The 16,927-nt window shown below is 37.8% G+C and overlaps 1 protein-coding gene across 1 annotated transcript; it reads right to left on the bottom strand.

Moving 5' to 3' along the window:
• Window positions 1–7,303: 7,303 nt before the first annotated feature.
• Window positions 7,304–15,071, bottom strand: LOC116720965 (E3 ubiquitin-protein ligase TRIM21-like). The gene is made up of 3 exons (XM_032564493.1): window positions 15,019–15,071; window positions 12,640–12,703; window positions 7,304–9,411 (listed from the first exon to the last, which is right to left on the bottom strand). The coding sequence occupies exons 2-3, from the start codon at window positions 12,659–12,661 to the stop codon at window positions 7,880–7,882; spliced, it is 1,554 nt and encodes a 517-aa protein (XP_032420384.1). The 5' UTR covers window positions 12,662–12,703; window positions 15,019–15,071; the 3' UTR covers window positions 7,304–7,879.
• Window positions 15,072–16,927: the final 1,856 nt, after the last annotated feature.

Genomic DNA, 16,927 nt, shown 5'->3' on the forward strand with positions numbered 1-16,927 from the left:
CATTGGAAACAAATCCTTCCTGGTCGGGAACCGTAATACATATTCGAAAAGCGTTTCGAGCGTATGAGAGGTCAATGTGTCTTCTGCGATAGTCCCGAGATTCATATCTGTACCTCACTCAGAGCATTTACAGCGATGAGAGAAAGAAATGTTGTGCCCAGATCTGAAATTATATTCAAATACATGGGAGAGAGCCTCAGACAGCCTCAGAAAATCCTGTCGCATGACTTTGCTCTGAAGCACCGTGACAGAAAACCGTACGATCTAGATAAATTTCGAAAAGATTTTACCGGAGCAGACAGGCGTATCAATGTCAGGACCGATTTTGATACTAATCGTGCGATATTTGTGGGCGTGATGGCGATTTCAAAAATGATTTGGGTTGAAAAAGTTGTCTTGATCTCTCACTCTAATCAGCGAGAGAAGCACTCTAACTTTAGGAAAAATGAGAAACTTTGGGTCGCTTAGAGGCAAATTGTGGACAAACCGTAACTGGTATCGACGAGCCGTCTTCACTTTCGAAGAGATCACAGACGTATCTACAAAATGAAATTTGAATGGCATTTCTAGGTGAATTTGTGACGACACAGAAAATCCTCAAAAATAGGGTATTTCCAGGATTTTTCCCATTGACTTATAATGGGGTTTTTTTCGTAGTTTTTTGCGAATTATGTCGCCATGTTCATCCCGAATCCCACCAAAAGTAATAGCTGGAATGGCGTGAATTTTCTGCAGGTTTTGATACCTCTTTTGTAGGTGTGCACGCAGCGGTATGAGCCGCATTAACGGTTACGGAAGAAAAATAAAGAAGAAGAAAGAAACACTTTCTCCGACAATAGTAATAGGTTCCTGCCATTGCTTTGCATGGCAGGCCCCAACTAGAAAATTTCGGAAGAAATTTAGCCGGGGCCTGCCAAGGCGTGCCCGTCGGTTTGGGCCCGGCGTTGTCATGCTACAAATTAGCATCGATGCTAAAGAACGCTGCAACGTAATCAATAGCATGTGGAGAATCACAAGAACGTTAAGTAAGGTGGACGTGCACCATTCAGTATGATTGAAAATTTTGTCAAAGTTTTATTTTGGAAGTTTTGTTAAACTTCATTTCAAAGGGCCAAACTAATCCCATGCGTAATAGGGATGGGGTTAAAATAGTTATATAATGCTGAAAACACAAGTAGTTGATGTAAAAATATTCAAGGCTTTTATTTTGAAATGTTTGTTAAGCTTCATTTCAAAGCGCCAAACTAATCCTATGTTTATCAGTGCTTTGGATAATAAATTCACATAATGCCCAAAAGAGCAAATACCTGATGTAAAATCGTCAAGGCTTTTAATTTGAAATTTTCAGTATGCCTCATTTCAAAGGGCCAAACTAATACCATGTGTAACAGTGCTTTGGATGAAAAAGTCAAATAAAGCCAAAAAGAGCAATTACATGATGTAAAAATATTCAAGGCTTTTATTTTGGAATTTTTGTTAAACTTCATTTCAAAGGGCCAACCTAATCCCATGAATAACAGTCATTGGATAAAATCAGTTATATAATGCTCAAAACACAAGTAGTTGATGTAAAAATATTAAAGGCTTTTATTTTGGAATTTTTGTTAAACTTCATTTCAAAGGGCCAACCTAATCCCATGAATAACAGTCATTGGATAAAATCACTTATATAGTGCTCAAAACAGCAATAATCTCATGTAAAAATTCTCAAGGCTTTTATTTTGAAATTTTCAGTATGCTTCATTTCAAAGGGCCAAACTAATACCATGTGTAACAGTGCTTTGGATGAAAAAGTCAAATAAAGCCAAAAAGAGCAATTACATGATGTAAAAATATTCAAGGCTTTTATTTTGGAATTTTTGTTAAACTTCATTTCAAAGGGCCAACCTAATCCCATGTGTAACAGTCATTGGGTTAAATCAGTTATATAATGCTGAAAACGCAAGTAGTTGATGTAAAAGTATTAAAGGCTTTTATTTTGAAATTTTCAGTATGCTTCATTTCAAAGGGCCAAACTAATACCATGTGTAACAGTGCTTTGGATGAAAAAGTCAAATAAAGCCAAAAAGAGCAATTACATGATGTAAAAATATTCAAGGCTTTTATTTTGAAATTTTTGTTAAGCTTCATTTCAAAGGGCCAAACTCATACCATGTGTAACAGTCATTGGATGAGAAAGTCAAATAAAGCCAAAAAGAGCAATTACGTCATGTAAAAATATTCAAGGCTTTTATTTTGAAATTTTCAGTATGCTTCATTTCAAAGGGCCAAACTAATACCATGTGTAACAGTGCTTTGGATGAAAAAGTCAAATAAAGCCAAAAAGAGCAATTACGTCATGTAAAAATATTCAAGGCTTTTATTTTGAAATTTTCAGTATGCTTCATTTTAAAGTTCCGAACTAATCCATGTGTAACAGTGCTTTGGATGAAAAAGTCAAATAAAGCCAAAAAGAGCAATTACATGATGTAAAAATATTCAAGGCTTTTATTTTGGAATTTTTGTTAAACTTCATTTCAAAGGGCCAAACTAATCCCATGCGTAATAGGGATGGGGTTAAAATAGTTATATAATGCTGAAAACACAAGTAGTTGATGTAAAAATATTCAAGGCTTTTATTTTGAAATGTTTGTTAAGCTTCATTTCAAAGCGCCAAACTAATCCTATGTTTATCAGTGCTTTGGATAATAAATTCACATAATGCCCAAAAGAGCAAATACCTGATGTAAAATCGTCAAGGCTTTTAATTTGAAATTTTCAGTATGCCTCATTTCAAAGGGCCAAACTAATACCATGTGTAACAGTGCTTTGGATGAAAAAGTCAAATAAAGCCAAAAAGAGCAATTACATGATGTAAAAATATTCAAGGCTTTTATTTTGGAATTTTTGTTAAACTTCATTTCAAAGGGCCAACCTAATCCCATGAATAACAGTCATTGGATAAAATCAGTTATATAATGCTCAAAACACAAGTAGTTGATGTAAAAATATTAAAGGCTTTTATTTTGGAATTTTTGTTAAACTTCATTTCAAAGGGCCAACCTAATCCCATGAATAACAGTCATTGGATAAAATCACTTATATAGTGCTCAAAACAGCAATAATCTCATGTAAAAATTCTCAAGGCTTTTAGTTTGAAATTTTCAGTATGCTTCATTTCAAAGGGCCAAACTAATACCATGTGTAACAGTGCTTTGGATGAAAAAGTCAAATAAAGCCAAAAAGAGCAATTACATGATGTAAAAATATTCAAGGCTTTTATTTTGGAATTTTTGTTAAACTTCATTTCAAAGGGCCAACCTAATCCCATGTGTAACAGTCATTGGGTTAAATCAGTTATATAATGCTGAAAACGCAAGTAGTTGATGTAAAAGTATTAAAGGCTTTTATTTTGAAATTTTCAGTATGCTTCATTTCAAAGGGCCAAACTAATACCATGTGTAACAGTGCTTTGGATGAAAAAGTCAAATAAAGCCAAAAAGAGCAATTACATGATGTAAAAATATTCAAGGCTTTTATTTTGAAATTTTTGTTAAGCTTCATTTCAAAGGGCCAAACTCATACCATGTGTAACAGTCATTGGATGAGAAAGTCAAATAAAGCCAAAAAGAGCAATTACGTCATGTAAAAATATTCAAGGCTTTTATTTTGAAATTTTTGTTAAACTTCATTTTAAAGTTCCAAACTAATCCCATGTGTAACAGTTACTGAGTTAAATCAGTTATATACAGCCCATAGCAGAAAGTAGTTCTAAAGGCCAGTTCAGTCCTGATCTGTTTCAACTGAGGGTTCCACTATAGATAGAACTACAGTGATGCGTATTTGTAGTCCTAATCAGCAGCCAATAGCCTCTTGAGTTCCGTTGCTATGTTAAATAAGTTTCTCACCAAGGTGTGAAGTGTTAGTGACAGAGCCTCAGACAGCCTAGAAAATCCTGTCGCATGACTTTGCTCTGAAGCACCGTGACAGAAAACCGTACGGTCTAGATACATTTCGAAAACATTTTACCGGAGCAGACATGCGTATCAATGTGAGGACCGATTTTGATACCAATCGTGCGATATTTGTGGGCGTGATGGCGATTTCAAAATTATTTTGGGGTGAAAAAGGTCTCTTGATTTCTCACTCTAATCAGCGAGAGACGCACTCTAATTTTAGGAAAAATGAGAAACTTTGGGTCGCTTAGAGGCAAATTGTGGACAAACCGTAACTGGTATCGACGAGCCGTCTTCACTTTCGAAGAGATCACAGACGTATCTACAAAATGAAATTTGAATGGCATTTCTACGTGAATTCGTGACGACACAGAAAATCCTCAAAAATAGGGTATTTCTAGGATTTTTCCCATTGACTTATAATGGAGTTTTTTTCGTAGTTTTTTGCGAATTATGTCGCCACGTTAAGCCCAAATCCCACCAAAAGTAATAGCTCCAATGGCGTGAATTTTCTGCACGTTTTGATACCTCATTTGTAGGTGTGCACGCAGCGGTATGAGCCGCATTAACGGTTACGGAAGAAAAATAAAGATTAAAGAGACGCTTTTCTCCGACAATAGTAATAGGTTCCTGCCATTGCTTTGCATGGCAGGCCCCAATTAAAGAGACGCTTCTCTCCGACAATAGTAATAGGTTCCTGCCATTGCTTTGCATGGCAGGCCCCAACAATAATAAAACAAAAGATAAATAGAATCAACAATTATTAACCTGTAAATTTACTCTGTAAATAATACAAAAATAGAAATTTAAGAATAAACTAACAAAATTCAAATGGATAAAGAAATAAGGAATAAATAGCTCCAACAGGGACCTTCTCACATTTGGACAATTATACTAAATACTTAACACTCCAAAGAAACACTTTTAAGATTTAAAGATTTAATCATATCAAAGATAAATAGATTAAATTGGAACAACTGCTATCATACTTGGAGAACATCATACATCAAAATCTAGACGCTAGATTAAATTTTCTGTACAGTTCTATTAAATTATGATAATGAAACCAAAACTGACATCCATGAGGCAGATTGGAAAACTGCAAGTCTTAAAGAATAAAAACTATTAATACTTAGAAAAACATCTCTAATATACAGTTTCTTGCAAATATTTTCTTTACAAATAAAAAACTGAAAAGTGTGGTGTGCAAAGGTAAAAGTAAAGGTGATTTTATTTATATAATACATTTTCAGCAACAAGGAATACAGAGTGCTTTACAGGATTTAAAATGAAATCCAAACAAAATAACAAACCAAAAGAGATAGTATTTATTCCCCTTTTCTCTGTGAGCAACCCATTGCCTTCAGAAGTTGCTTGATGATTGCTAATGACTAACTACAGTCCAGCTGTGTGTTATCTAATCTAATCCAATCTAATCTAATCTCAGTATTACTCTAGCTGCTCTGTGATGCTGCAGAGGTTCAGAGATTATTGGGCAGAAAACAGCATCATGGAGGAGAACAGCAGGCAGGTCAGGGAGGAGCTGTGGAGAAGTTTAAAGCAGACTGAGCATATAAAAATATTTCCCAAACTTTAACATCCCACTGTTCAATCCATCATCTGGAAATGGAAAGGTTACGGTCCAACTGTAGACCTACCAAAACAAGGTCTAGTCAAAGGCCAGCTAAACTTCCAGGCTGAACAAGAAGAGTACTGATCAGAGATGCAGCCAAGATGGAGACTCTGGACCAAATGCAGAGATCCACAGTTGATTGTATCTCTGCATAACTGTTAGCAGTTAGCCAGAAGCCATGTTGGACACAGCAAACATGTGGAAGAAGGAGCTTTGGTCAGACCAGAACAAAACTGAACTTTTTGGCCCAGAGGGTTAACGATATGAGAACTAACACTGCACATCACTCTGAACACATCATCTCACTGTCAGGTATGGTGGTGGCAGCATCATGCTGTGCAGGAGCTTCTCTTCAGCAGGGAAGATGGTCAGAGCCATACAGCAGGAAACAACACGGTGTTGTTATGCACAGGGTGTCTAAAGGAAACTACATTCTTTCAACACCCATTGCAAAAATAAACCATCCCTGAAGTTAAGGAGAAAAGTCCTTTGTGTTCTTTAAATGTTGATCCTGTTCCAAGTTTTGGTTCAGTTCCTCAGAACAGGGAAGTTTGTGGTTCAACCAGTTTAACAAGAAATTGTTTTTGAGTTTAGTAACAGTTTACTGCTGAGGCTTCAGCTGGTTTTGTAGTTTGGATCATCTCAGGTGACTCTGTAATTTCAAGTCACAAGGTTTTCTTCCAGGATTGATCTTCACTTAACTCCAGCAACGTTTTCATGATCTCAACTTCCCTGTTCCTGCTAAAGACAAGATAGTTTGATCCTGGTTTGACCCTGCACCCACGAGTAACTGACAAAGAAGAATCAGAAGTTTCTAGTGATATCCTTATCACCTCTCTTTCCTGCCATAAAATCATCCCCTCCAAGAGGTGAGGGATAGTTCATGAGGTGGAGGGGGGGTGGGGTTATCTGGCAATAGTGATAAGATCAGTCTTTGGATGGGCCTTTGCCTTGCTATGACTATATAATGATGATATGTGTCGGTCAGGGCTCTTCTTCTGATTGCATGCAGTGAGAAGGGTCTTCGAAGGCTTTTGCCTTCAAATAAAGAAACTTTATCTCTGGCTAATTCACAGGGGGAAGAAGGGAGGGGCATCTGAATGGAGGTCGTCAGAAACCAGGTGAGTCTTTCTCAACACCAGCTTAAACAGAGTTTACTTCAGTTCTGGACAGGATAATACCCAGCAGATTTAGGAAACTCAATTCACCCGTTAGACGGAGAGCTGGTAGCACATCTCCCCTCTCAGGAGAGGAAGTAGGAAAGGGGGAGGGGGGTTCAACAAGAAAAATGCTATATATAAATCCACATTAATCATTTGAATTGGATCATCTTAAGACCGCTGCTGATAGAGCTCATGATACCTCAGATATTTCTATCTCTTCATTCCAAGCCTTAAGTCCACCATAATATCCTTCAGATACATGAAACATGCAACTTTTGCTTCTGCTGAATGGAGAAAGCTGCAAGGAGGAGGAGCTTCATAAAACTAAGGTGACCAGACTTCCAAGACTAAATCTGGGGACATTTCTCGCTCTGAGATAAAAAAAAGGATTAAATTGATCAAAATACAACGAAGAAACTGGGACAGTTATAGTTCACATATTTATTCATATTTTTTTTTTCTCCGAAGAGTTTTTGCGGCGCTAGCGGCTCGTATTTTTTCCACAGTAGGCAGACAGGAAGGAGGAAGACATGTGGCAAAGGTCGTCAGGACCGGGAGTCGAACCCGCGACATCCGCATCGAGGACTAAGGCCTCCAAACAAGGGGCGTGCTAACCCGCTGCGCCACCACAGCACGCACCTTATAAATATTTAAACAGTAAAAATCAAAATGGTGTGATTTGTTAGAGATCTGCTGTAAGCAGATTAGTGGACCTAGTAAAGTTAAGATGACTGCTGTAATAAATAAATAAAGCAACTTATGTTTCCTTTACTATTGTCTTTATTTAAGTCCAAATATTAATAAATATCAGCAGCAATCATTAAAAAAAAGTACTTAAATGATTTTTACCAATGATTTGTTTTTACCCACAAATATTTCACAGGAAAAATGTGAAACGGAAAAAAATTTTCTGGATAAGAAATTTTATATTAATAGTAATTATCCAACAAGTAAAATGTAATGGTTTCAAGAATTACAAGAATAAAATAAAATTTCAGAATGTGGAGAAAAATATAAACAATCAGACGTAACTGCAGCAAATAATCCAGCTACGAACTGAACTGTTGAGGACAATTTAAAGATTATTTCACTTTTCCACCAGCAGGACTTTACCTGCAGAGTGTCTTTGATTTATTCTTCAAGGTGATTTAGCAACAACCAGCCTGGTTAACAGGACAGATGATCAGAGGAGCAGAGTTTGTACCACCTTGATTAAGAAAAGGACTAAAGAATGGGTAGAGTTTCTCCTTGAAGCAGCAGCCAGTAAAGGAGTAGATCAGAGCTGCAGCATCTACATCATAGAAGGAGACCAGACCCTCCTCATAATCCACAAACACCCCCACCTTCTGAGGACCAGGATGGAGATGGAGACGGACTGGAGAGTCAGCACCTGGACAGTACCGATTTCCATTTCTCAATATAATAGTCCAGAATCCGCTCTCAGTACTCAGATCAGTCTCTCCCTTCCTGTCAACAGACTCTCTAACCACTCCTAAATCCCAGTCAGTTTTTCCTGTAACCTGAACCTGAAAGTAAAATCTGCCTGTAGTGAAACTCTGCTCTGCTAAAACATTAGTAAACAGAGAAAATCTCTCTGGATACTCTGGAAGATTCTTCCAAACATCTCCATGTTTCACCTGTTTTCCATCATCAGACAGGATGAGTTTAGGATGAGCCGTATCAGGATCCAGAGTCACATCCACTGCAAACTGCTGGATCCTCTTCATCTCCAATATCTTCTCCTTATTCTGTTCAAACAGAGCCAGAGCTCTCACCACAGTCTCCTCATATGATGGTGGATGAACTCTGACCTCTGTCCAGGTCTTGGTGGGTGGAGCATCTTTCAGGGAGGAGAAGCTTTGGAGGAGGTGGAGGTGATCTTCATCCTGTGAGAGCTGCTTGACCTCAGAGCTCCTCTTCTTCAGCTCAGAGATCTCCTGTTCCAGATCTCTGATGAAGTCTTCAGCCTGTTTCTCTGTAGTTTCCTGTTTGTCTTGGATCTCCTTGAGGAGCTCCTTCAGGCCTCTCTCAGCAGACTCTATCAGAGCCGTGAAGACCTGAACACCTTCTGCTTTCTCTCTGTCTGCAGCATCTTTACTGATCTTCACCGACTCTCTGATCTCCTGGATCTTCAGTCGTCTCTCCTGGATCATCTCCTGAACTTCAGCCTCCGTCTTCCTCAGCTCTGCCTTCTTTCCTTCAGATTCTTCTCTCAGAGGAACCAGCTCGTGGTTCTGGTGGTCTAAAACACAGAATGCACAGACATGGGTCTGGTCGGTCCTACAGAACAGCTCCAGAGGTTTTAAGTGCTTCCCACACATCCTGTCCTTCAGGTTTTTCATTGACTTCATCAGCCTTTGTTTCGTCAGACGTGGAGGTGCCACAGGCCGATCCATCTTGTTTTCTGGATTCTCATAGCGAATTAATCTCTGCCGCAGGTCATTCCTGTAAATTTTCTCTAAAATTGTGCTGGTCACCTCCAGGCATTGTTGAAGTGTGAAGGTCTGCAACATCAAGTCCACAATCTCGATGCTTTTGGTTTTTTCAAGAACTGCCCTCTTGATTCCTGGGAATCCAGGAAGAGTCTCAGGTTGCTGCAGGAACCATTTGAATTTTTTAAGCTCTTCCTCACTTAATTCCTCCAAAGCTTTCAAGACGTCCTCTGCCTTCATCTTTACTCCTAATAAAGTCAGAAAACAGTGAAACAAAATCTTATGATACAAGGAAATAATACTGGCTTAATGGATCTCAGTTTATTACAGAGGAAACAACCTTTCATTGTTGAATGTTTCTACCTTTATCTATACATGTTAGACATTTTTAGTCAAATATATTGAAAATATTTTGTTGGTGTGGAAAGTTTGAGGAGTAGATATCCATCCCATAATTTTATATACTGAAGTAGTTGAATTAGAATGAGACAGGAGATTGAGTTTGGTTTGTGTCTCTGGTGTATCGTAGATCTGGAAAGTCTAAATGTGGCCTCTAAGTTTAATTTAGAATTTAGATTTTAATTTTCATGCCAGGAGTATTGAGTCATCTAGATGGACAAGAATTTAACTTACAATCTTTGTTTTTAAATGTGTTTGTCCATGTTTTTGTGTCTTAGTATTTCATTACATAGGTAACATTATTTCGTATGGAGAAATAATGCTGCCTACATGTTTCAGGTTACAGGGTTTCCCTCACAAATCTTGTTAAGCCTGGTGGTCTGGGTGCTGAGGTGGTCCACTGGTGGTCCACTGGTGGTCCACTGGTGGTCCACCATGTTTTTGTATTGAAAGATGTTAAATAGACAGAAAAAGTAAAAATATTACTGGGTAGTTATGGAAAAACATCACCAGTGAAACGATATTTAAATCCCCAGCTAGTCTTTAAAACAACTAATCAAAAAACACAATTAAAATGAATATCAATTATTTGCTCTTCTGTTTAATCCAAATGAAATCAGCGGCTCCATCAGGCCCCCAGGGCTTCAGGGGCCATAAATGCTGATATTTTAACACAAACCACACATAAATGTAACATTTATTTATTGAGATGATCAATGCTGCTGAATTTGATTTAATGGTTTCAGCATAAATAAATTAAAAAGATTTTAAATTGTTGGCAAGTTTACATTGTAAAAGTTCAAAGAACAGTATTCATAGTTAACTGTTTTGTTACCATAGCAACAATCTGAGTTTAATCTTTGAGTTTGAGCTGTTTGTTCACAAATACAAGTTAATAAACTGTAATCATAACTGATTGATTTCAGGTTGGCCAGTTAATCTACTCTCTCTCTCCCAGATTAAATAAACCCAGAAGCTGTTAGAGGTGCTGATGTTTTAGCAGCAAGAGGGGCCCCTAGGTCAGATTCTGCCCCAGGCCTCATTCAGCCTTGGACCGGCCCTGCAGGATGAGTTCAATCCACTGCACTGAGATGAGCAACAAACTGAGGTTTAATTCAATGCTGCTAATGTGGCTAGTCCGTGTATTTTCAGGCAGTTTGTTTTTTCGTTTGAAATGAAAAAACAAAAATAGACTTGTTTTTTCGTTTTTCATTAATTAAACCAAAATCAGAAATCGGATAATGGCTAGGCTCGACTTGTTTCCCACTTGGTGCACAAAAGGGAAACGGGAAAAAAGGATAACGAGCGCTCAATTTTGATCTTCATGATTTCATTTTTGACAAGCTGTCTGACCCGGAAGTTCTCTGTCCGGCTTACACAGGAGCCATATCACACAGACATTATACAGGCTGCAGGCAGACGCTGTAGTATTTCCTGCCAAGTCAGTTTAAGTAATGCTCCTGTGAGAAACAAATAACACCAGATATCTTGTCACTGAGAAAAATGGTTAGCCTGAGTTTTTAGTTTAGTTTTTTTTATTTTGAAAGGCCACAGCGCGGGGGCGTGGCTTTCCACACCAACCTACAGCCATACCTGTCTTGTCTCTGGACTAGCAAGATGGCCTCCATCTCACAGCGCCACCAGCAGCAGTAAATAGAGGCAAGTACTCTATTAATTTGTCACAAAAAGTTGTTTTAAGATGTTTTAGGCTAGAAAGTATCTCTCATAGCTTCATTTATCCACTTGGTTAATCCAAAATTAAGCTTCTTTGAAACGTTCTCCGGACTTTTTGGAGCAGCGTAGCTCCGCTAACGGGGCCTGGCGGCTCCAGGCTCAGCGGGCGGGTGGAGTGGGTTTCCCCCGCTAACCACAGCCTGATTTTGATACGTCACTCTGTTGTTTTCCGCTGCTTGTCTGTTTGTAGCGGCTCAAAGTATATGAAGAGTTTAATGTGTTTGTATATAAAAAAGCTAAATAGAATAGAATAGAATTCAAGTTTATTGTCATTGCACTGTCACAAGTGTCAAATCACTGACTTCCTTTAAATCCTGTTTAGAGTTTTATTTGAAACAATATAACTTCTAATAAACAGACAAATAGTTAACAGGTTCTGCTCTCATTCTGCTTTGAGTTTAAAACAGACATTGACCTCAGATTATAAATAGTCTCACTCAGTGTTTCCCAACCATGAAACACCGTGTTTTATGTTTCCCTGCTCTAACACACCCATGCAGAGGATTGCTGTTTAGCTGTTGATGAGCCATCAGTTGAAATCAGCTGAGTACATTTCCTTCACTAATAAATTATATCAATGGGAAAATCTTTTTATTTAATCTTTCATTCTTTTCTTATTGTTTTATTACTAACTTTAAATTAGAAGTTTGGAGTTAGTGAAGTTAAGAATTTCCACATCAGGGCTAATAAGGTTCAGATAAAACTTCTAAATCTGATGTTTTTAATTCTTATTTAAATTTTATAATGAATATAACTTTTACTCAGCAGGTTTAAGGACATTATGATGAAATTAACTGTAAAATATATCCAACATTTTTCCAAAGACAGACATATATACATTTCTTGTTGCTGAGAAAACTTTGTAGAATATTATGTCTTTCAAATAATCAAGAGCCTTGTTTATTGTTGTTTCCAATCTACACTCATTGATAATAAATGTTACAAAATACTACTTTGTTGTTTTCTTTAAAATATGGCAATGTTTTTGTTTTGTTAAGGCGGAAAAATAAAAAGTAACTATACATTTCTTCCTGCATTTCTAAGACGGGGAAAATAAACTTTGTGGCCCTTAGGATCTTTAAACTTGATCGTTTTGACACCAAATTATAAAAAAGATTTAAAGTTAAATGTGATTTAGGTCTCTTTGAATCATTTGAAGTGAAATGATGTTAAAATAAATCAGCTTCCAAAGTAAAAACGAGCTTGGTGTTAAACCTTCCCCCCTATAATGTGCATGTCTTGACCTTTTCAAGGTCATTTCGATGAAGAGCTCAGGCTTTATGTGCTGGTCTGTTTAGAAACTTGGTTCCTCCGTCATTCAACGTGTTGCTGAAGTTTCTCACCTGGATCTTTGCGTTCAGCCATGCCTCCTGTAAGTTGGTGAAGTTGGGCCAAAAACGTTTGGATCTATTAAGATGAACAGAAATTAAATATAAAAAATCTGACACAATGTCTGTAAGCAACTGAACTTCATCTTGTTTACTGAACAGGCACCATTTGAAGCTGCATTACGTAACTTTTATATAAAATATTTTATACATATTGGTTGATAAACTGTCAAATGATCAAGCTCCTCTGCTTTATCCCAGAGCATACTAGAAACAACAAATCAGAACCTGGAGGCTGGTCTTAAGGCTGCCAATCATGCACATGTGCGTGCTGCTCACCCCTCTGCTCCTAGCTTCTTCCCTTCAGCAGATCCTGGCATGAATGCTCAGTCTAGCTAGCATGGCCCCCAGTGACAGCAGATAAACAGTTTTTCTATAACGATAAGCTGTTTCTCCTCCATTAGCACATTATCAGTGGGTACATGAGATTGATTGGCAGCGCTAAGCCCCTCCCCTGGCTCTGATTGGTTGTTTTTGGTGCTTTTCTTCAGATGACAGTAGCAGCTCAGGGAGGAGATCCATCTTTTCACAGATTATCTGTCTTATAGCAAACTGTCACAACATGGTGACAGCTTTAATAAATATGTAAACAACTAAAAGTTACACATTGCAGCTTTAAAGGAACATTAATCTCAAAGGAAATATTCTTTATAACTGATTGTAACTCCTACAGCTAATTTCCACCTGCTAATTATGTTAATAATCTTGTTACAGTTTGTAATTCTGAACAACGCTGTTCTGATAATGAAGTTCTCTGTTCACATTAGACTGGCTCACTGGTCTGACTGGGAGCTGTGCACTGTGAAAGGAGAACCAGTTTGTTAGAGAGGACCAGAAGACTCTCTGGGAAATCTGTCCTTCTGTCTCACAGGGTGACACTAAACTGCTTTAAACACAAACCTTCTGTAGACAAATGACTTCAGCAGCAAATATTTCCAGACTTCTCTCTCCAACAAAATAACATTTCCAACTTTAAGAAGTGCAAAGTCATTACAGATCTGCTTCTTAAGAAATAATAAAGACCACTGCCCTGAACCCCATTAAAAACCTCACAGTTATTCCACCAAATATTGATTTCTGAACCTTTCCTGAGTTAAAACATTAGTATTGTTGTTCCTAAATTAAAATGAACTTGTTTTCTTTGGATTATTTGAGGTGTGAAAGCACTGCATCTTTTTCTTTTTTTTGACCGTTACTCATTTTTTGCTAATAAGTACAAAATATTTGCTTGGGATGTCGGAGACATGTTGTCAGAAGTTCATAGAATAAAACAACAATGTTTATTTTACTAAATCATATACCTAAAAAATGTAAGATCAGATTGAAGATAAGAAGTAAAAAAATGTAAAATCAGAGAAATGATCATTTCAAGTGATATTGCAAATCTTTCCAGAGCTGTACATATTTATCTCTACTTGTCCAGCAGCTGCATAAAACACAACAAATAAATCCTTTTTTAGATTAATCCTAAATATTATAATGAATCCAGTATCACTGAACAATTGACTGAACTGCATGTTGGAGCACATTCAAATTCATATTTATTGATAGCTGATAATTCTGTTGCCAGGCAACAGGGCAGTTCTGGCTTTGAATCCCAGTCTGGGTCTTTCTGTACAGAGTCCAAAAACTCCATTCAGAAATGAACAGAAAGTTTCTGTCGACTCTCTGAGCTGCACGTAGCTGTGAATGTGTGTTTCCAGTTTTGTATCCTGAATGTTTCTGTGGATGCATTTACATTACAAATATGCATAAATCTGTTTTTCTATTCTGCCACAATAAACAAAAACACAATTTTGCAATTGCGGCGTTTCCGTTAAACAAGAAATGAAATTAAAATCACATGAATAAGTTTTTTGACGTGAAGCGATTAAAAATCATGGCAGAAATTGTAGTGGCCATTTTACATTAGAACGATGGGTTCCATATGTTGGGATGACATAACTTTTTATGAACCAAGAGGCTAAGAGAGTCAACATTTGTTACAAACATAGATATCTAATTAAGTATTCAAAGCTTATGAATTTCAAATACTTTTTTCTACCATGATAATCTAATCATAACTTTCTGAAACTTACTGTTGAGTTGAGTTGAGTTGAAAAAGCCCCATGCTACTCTGTATAAGTGAGCATAGAGAATGGATGGATGATTTAATGTCTCCATTGATCGAAAACATAGATTATTAATTATTCAAACCTTGTTATGAATTTCAGACACTATTTCTGGTAAAACACAGAGTTTCCACTAAGATAATCATTATTTCCTTAAAGTGTTGAGCTGAGTTGTGCTAGTGCAGCTTGCAGAAACTCAGTCAATATCAGGATTCGTACTCACCACTGTTTGTTTCTGAGTTGTTTGATCTGGACTCCAGCTCTGCTGATGATCTGAAAGTTTTCTCTTCAGTCAGTATTTAAACCTCCTCCTCTCTTGTTGCTCCACCTCTAACTTCAGGAATGTTCCAGGTTGGTTTCCTCCTTCATTTATAACTACAGTCTTACTAAAGGTTAGTCATGTTTTATGCAATTACATTTTTCCTGCTTCCTCAGAATGTTAGATTTAAAACTAAATGTTCATTCTTAGTCTATGCTGCTATGATAGTGATGTTTTAATTCCAGTTCATGGTTCCCTGACGACTCCATGACAACTGAAGGTTTCAGGGTTAGGGTTAGTTTAGCTCAACGTCTTGTTGGAAAATGGAACAAAAGCTGAAAACTTTTTAATATATATATTTCTAACTAGATAAGCCAGACAAAAGTTCACTGTTGTTTCCATACTTTCCCAGTCATAACTGTTCCCAGTTCATGCTCAGGGTGGGGTTAATGGGATGTAGTGTATTGTTAACACCTCCAGGTGACGCAGCAGGAAGAGACGATTCTTCTGAAACTTTGAGGCCTGTTTTCTCACCTATCTATAGTTTGTAATGTGCCAACATTCAAATGGCCTTATATTTATATTTATTTTTTAGTTGTTTCACATCATTATAAAACTGAGAATCCACATTTCCACACAGACTGACTCATCCAGCCACAAATATGTTCCACGTTTTAAAGTTGCTGCAGATGGAGAATTATTATAAAGTCATAAACTGGTTCCACCTGGTTGGTTATGTACCTACATCAGTACATAACCAACTGATTATGTACTGATCTAGGTCCCAATTTCTCCACCATCATTGGTCACAAGGATCAGTGTGAAGAGCATCAGCAGCAGGAGGTCAGGGAAAGGTCAGGGTTCAGCCTTGGTCTACATGACAGATGCAGTCACCTGAGCAGCATGAAGGCTGTGAAGGACTAACCTGCTGCAGCAGAAAGGATTCAGAGGAAGAGATGAACTGAGAGCAGAAGAACAAGGACAGGTTCTGGTTCCACCATCAGTCCTTCTGCCTATAAATACATAATGTTTGTTTTGTGACCTTTGATGTATTCAGTAGTTTGTCCACTGAAACTCTGGCTTTGACTTTTGATTATTGTTCATTTTAAAAACAAAACTGAACAATAAATCACATTACTGTTAAACATTAACATCTGGTTGAAATGCTTCTTCTCTTCCTGGTTGAACTGAATCATAACAAACTAAAGATTTTATAATCAGCTTCCACTGCAGTCTAATGCAGCTCTTCCTCAAGAACAGTGGTCCCCAACCCCCAGGCTGCAGACCGGTACCGGTCCGTGGACCAATTGGTACCGGGCCTCACAAGAAATAATTAAATATTAAATAACATTATCTGAGTCTGGAGGATCTTTTATTTTGAAAATCCTTTAACCGGACTCTCTCGGTTCCGTCTTGCCGCCAACATGGAGCCACAAGCAGCAAAATGAGTCAGAAACGGATCAGATTGTTTGTAAAGTTTCTTTGTGAAGGGAAAAGGCCCAGAGAAGAGACAGGAGGATGGATTTATCCCGGCAGGTGATTCCCACAGTCCAAGCTCTGCATGATATGGTGACCGGATGTTAATGAGGCAATGAAGCTTCAAGCTGCTTCTCCACTAGAGACCAAGAACCCTGAGCATCAGCAACACTTCCGGTCTCATTGTCTCTCGTCTCTCCCAGATGGACCGTCTGGTTGCAGAGAAACAAGCTCAGAGAAACACTGCAGACAGAGAGAAACTGGACTGGATCCAGGTGTTACGTCTGCAGCTGTTAGAAACCCAATCGTTCTCTCCCAATTTCCCAGTTCTCCCAGTATCTGCTCCACCAGTTCCCTCTGGGACCTGCAAGTGTTGCTGTTTCCAGGTTCAGACTCT

This window comes from Xiphophorus hellerii, chromosome 6 (genome assembly GCF_003331165.1).
Source record: "Xiphophorus hellerii strain 12219 chromosome 6, Xiphophorus_hellerii-4.1, whole genome shotgun sequence".
Lineage (NCBI taxonomy): Eukaryota > Metazoa > Chordata > Actinopteri > Cyprinodontiformes > Poeciliidae > Xiphophorus > Xiphophorus hellerii.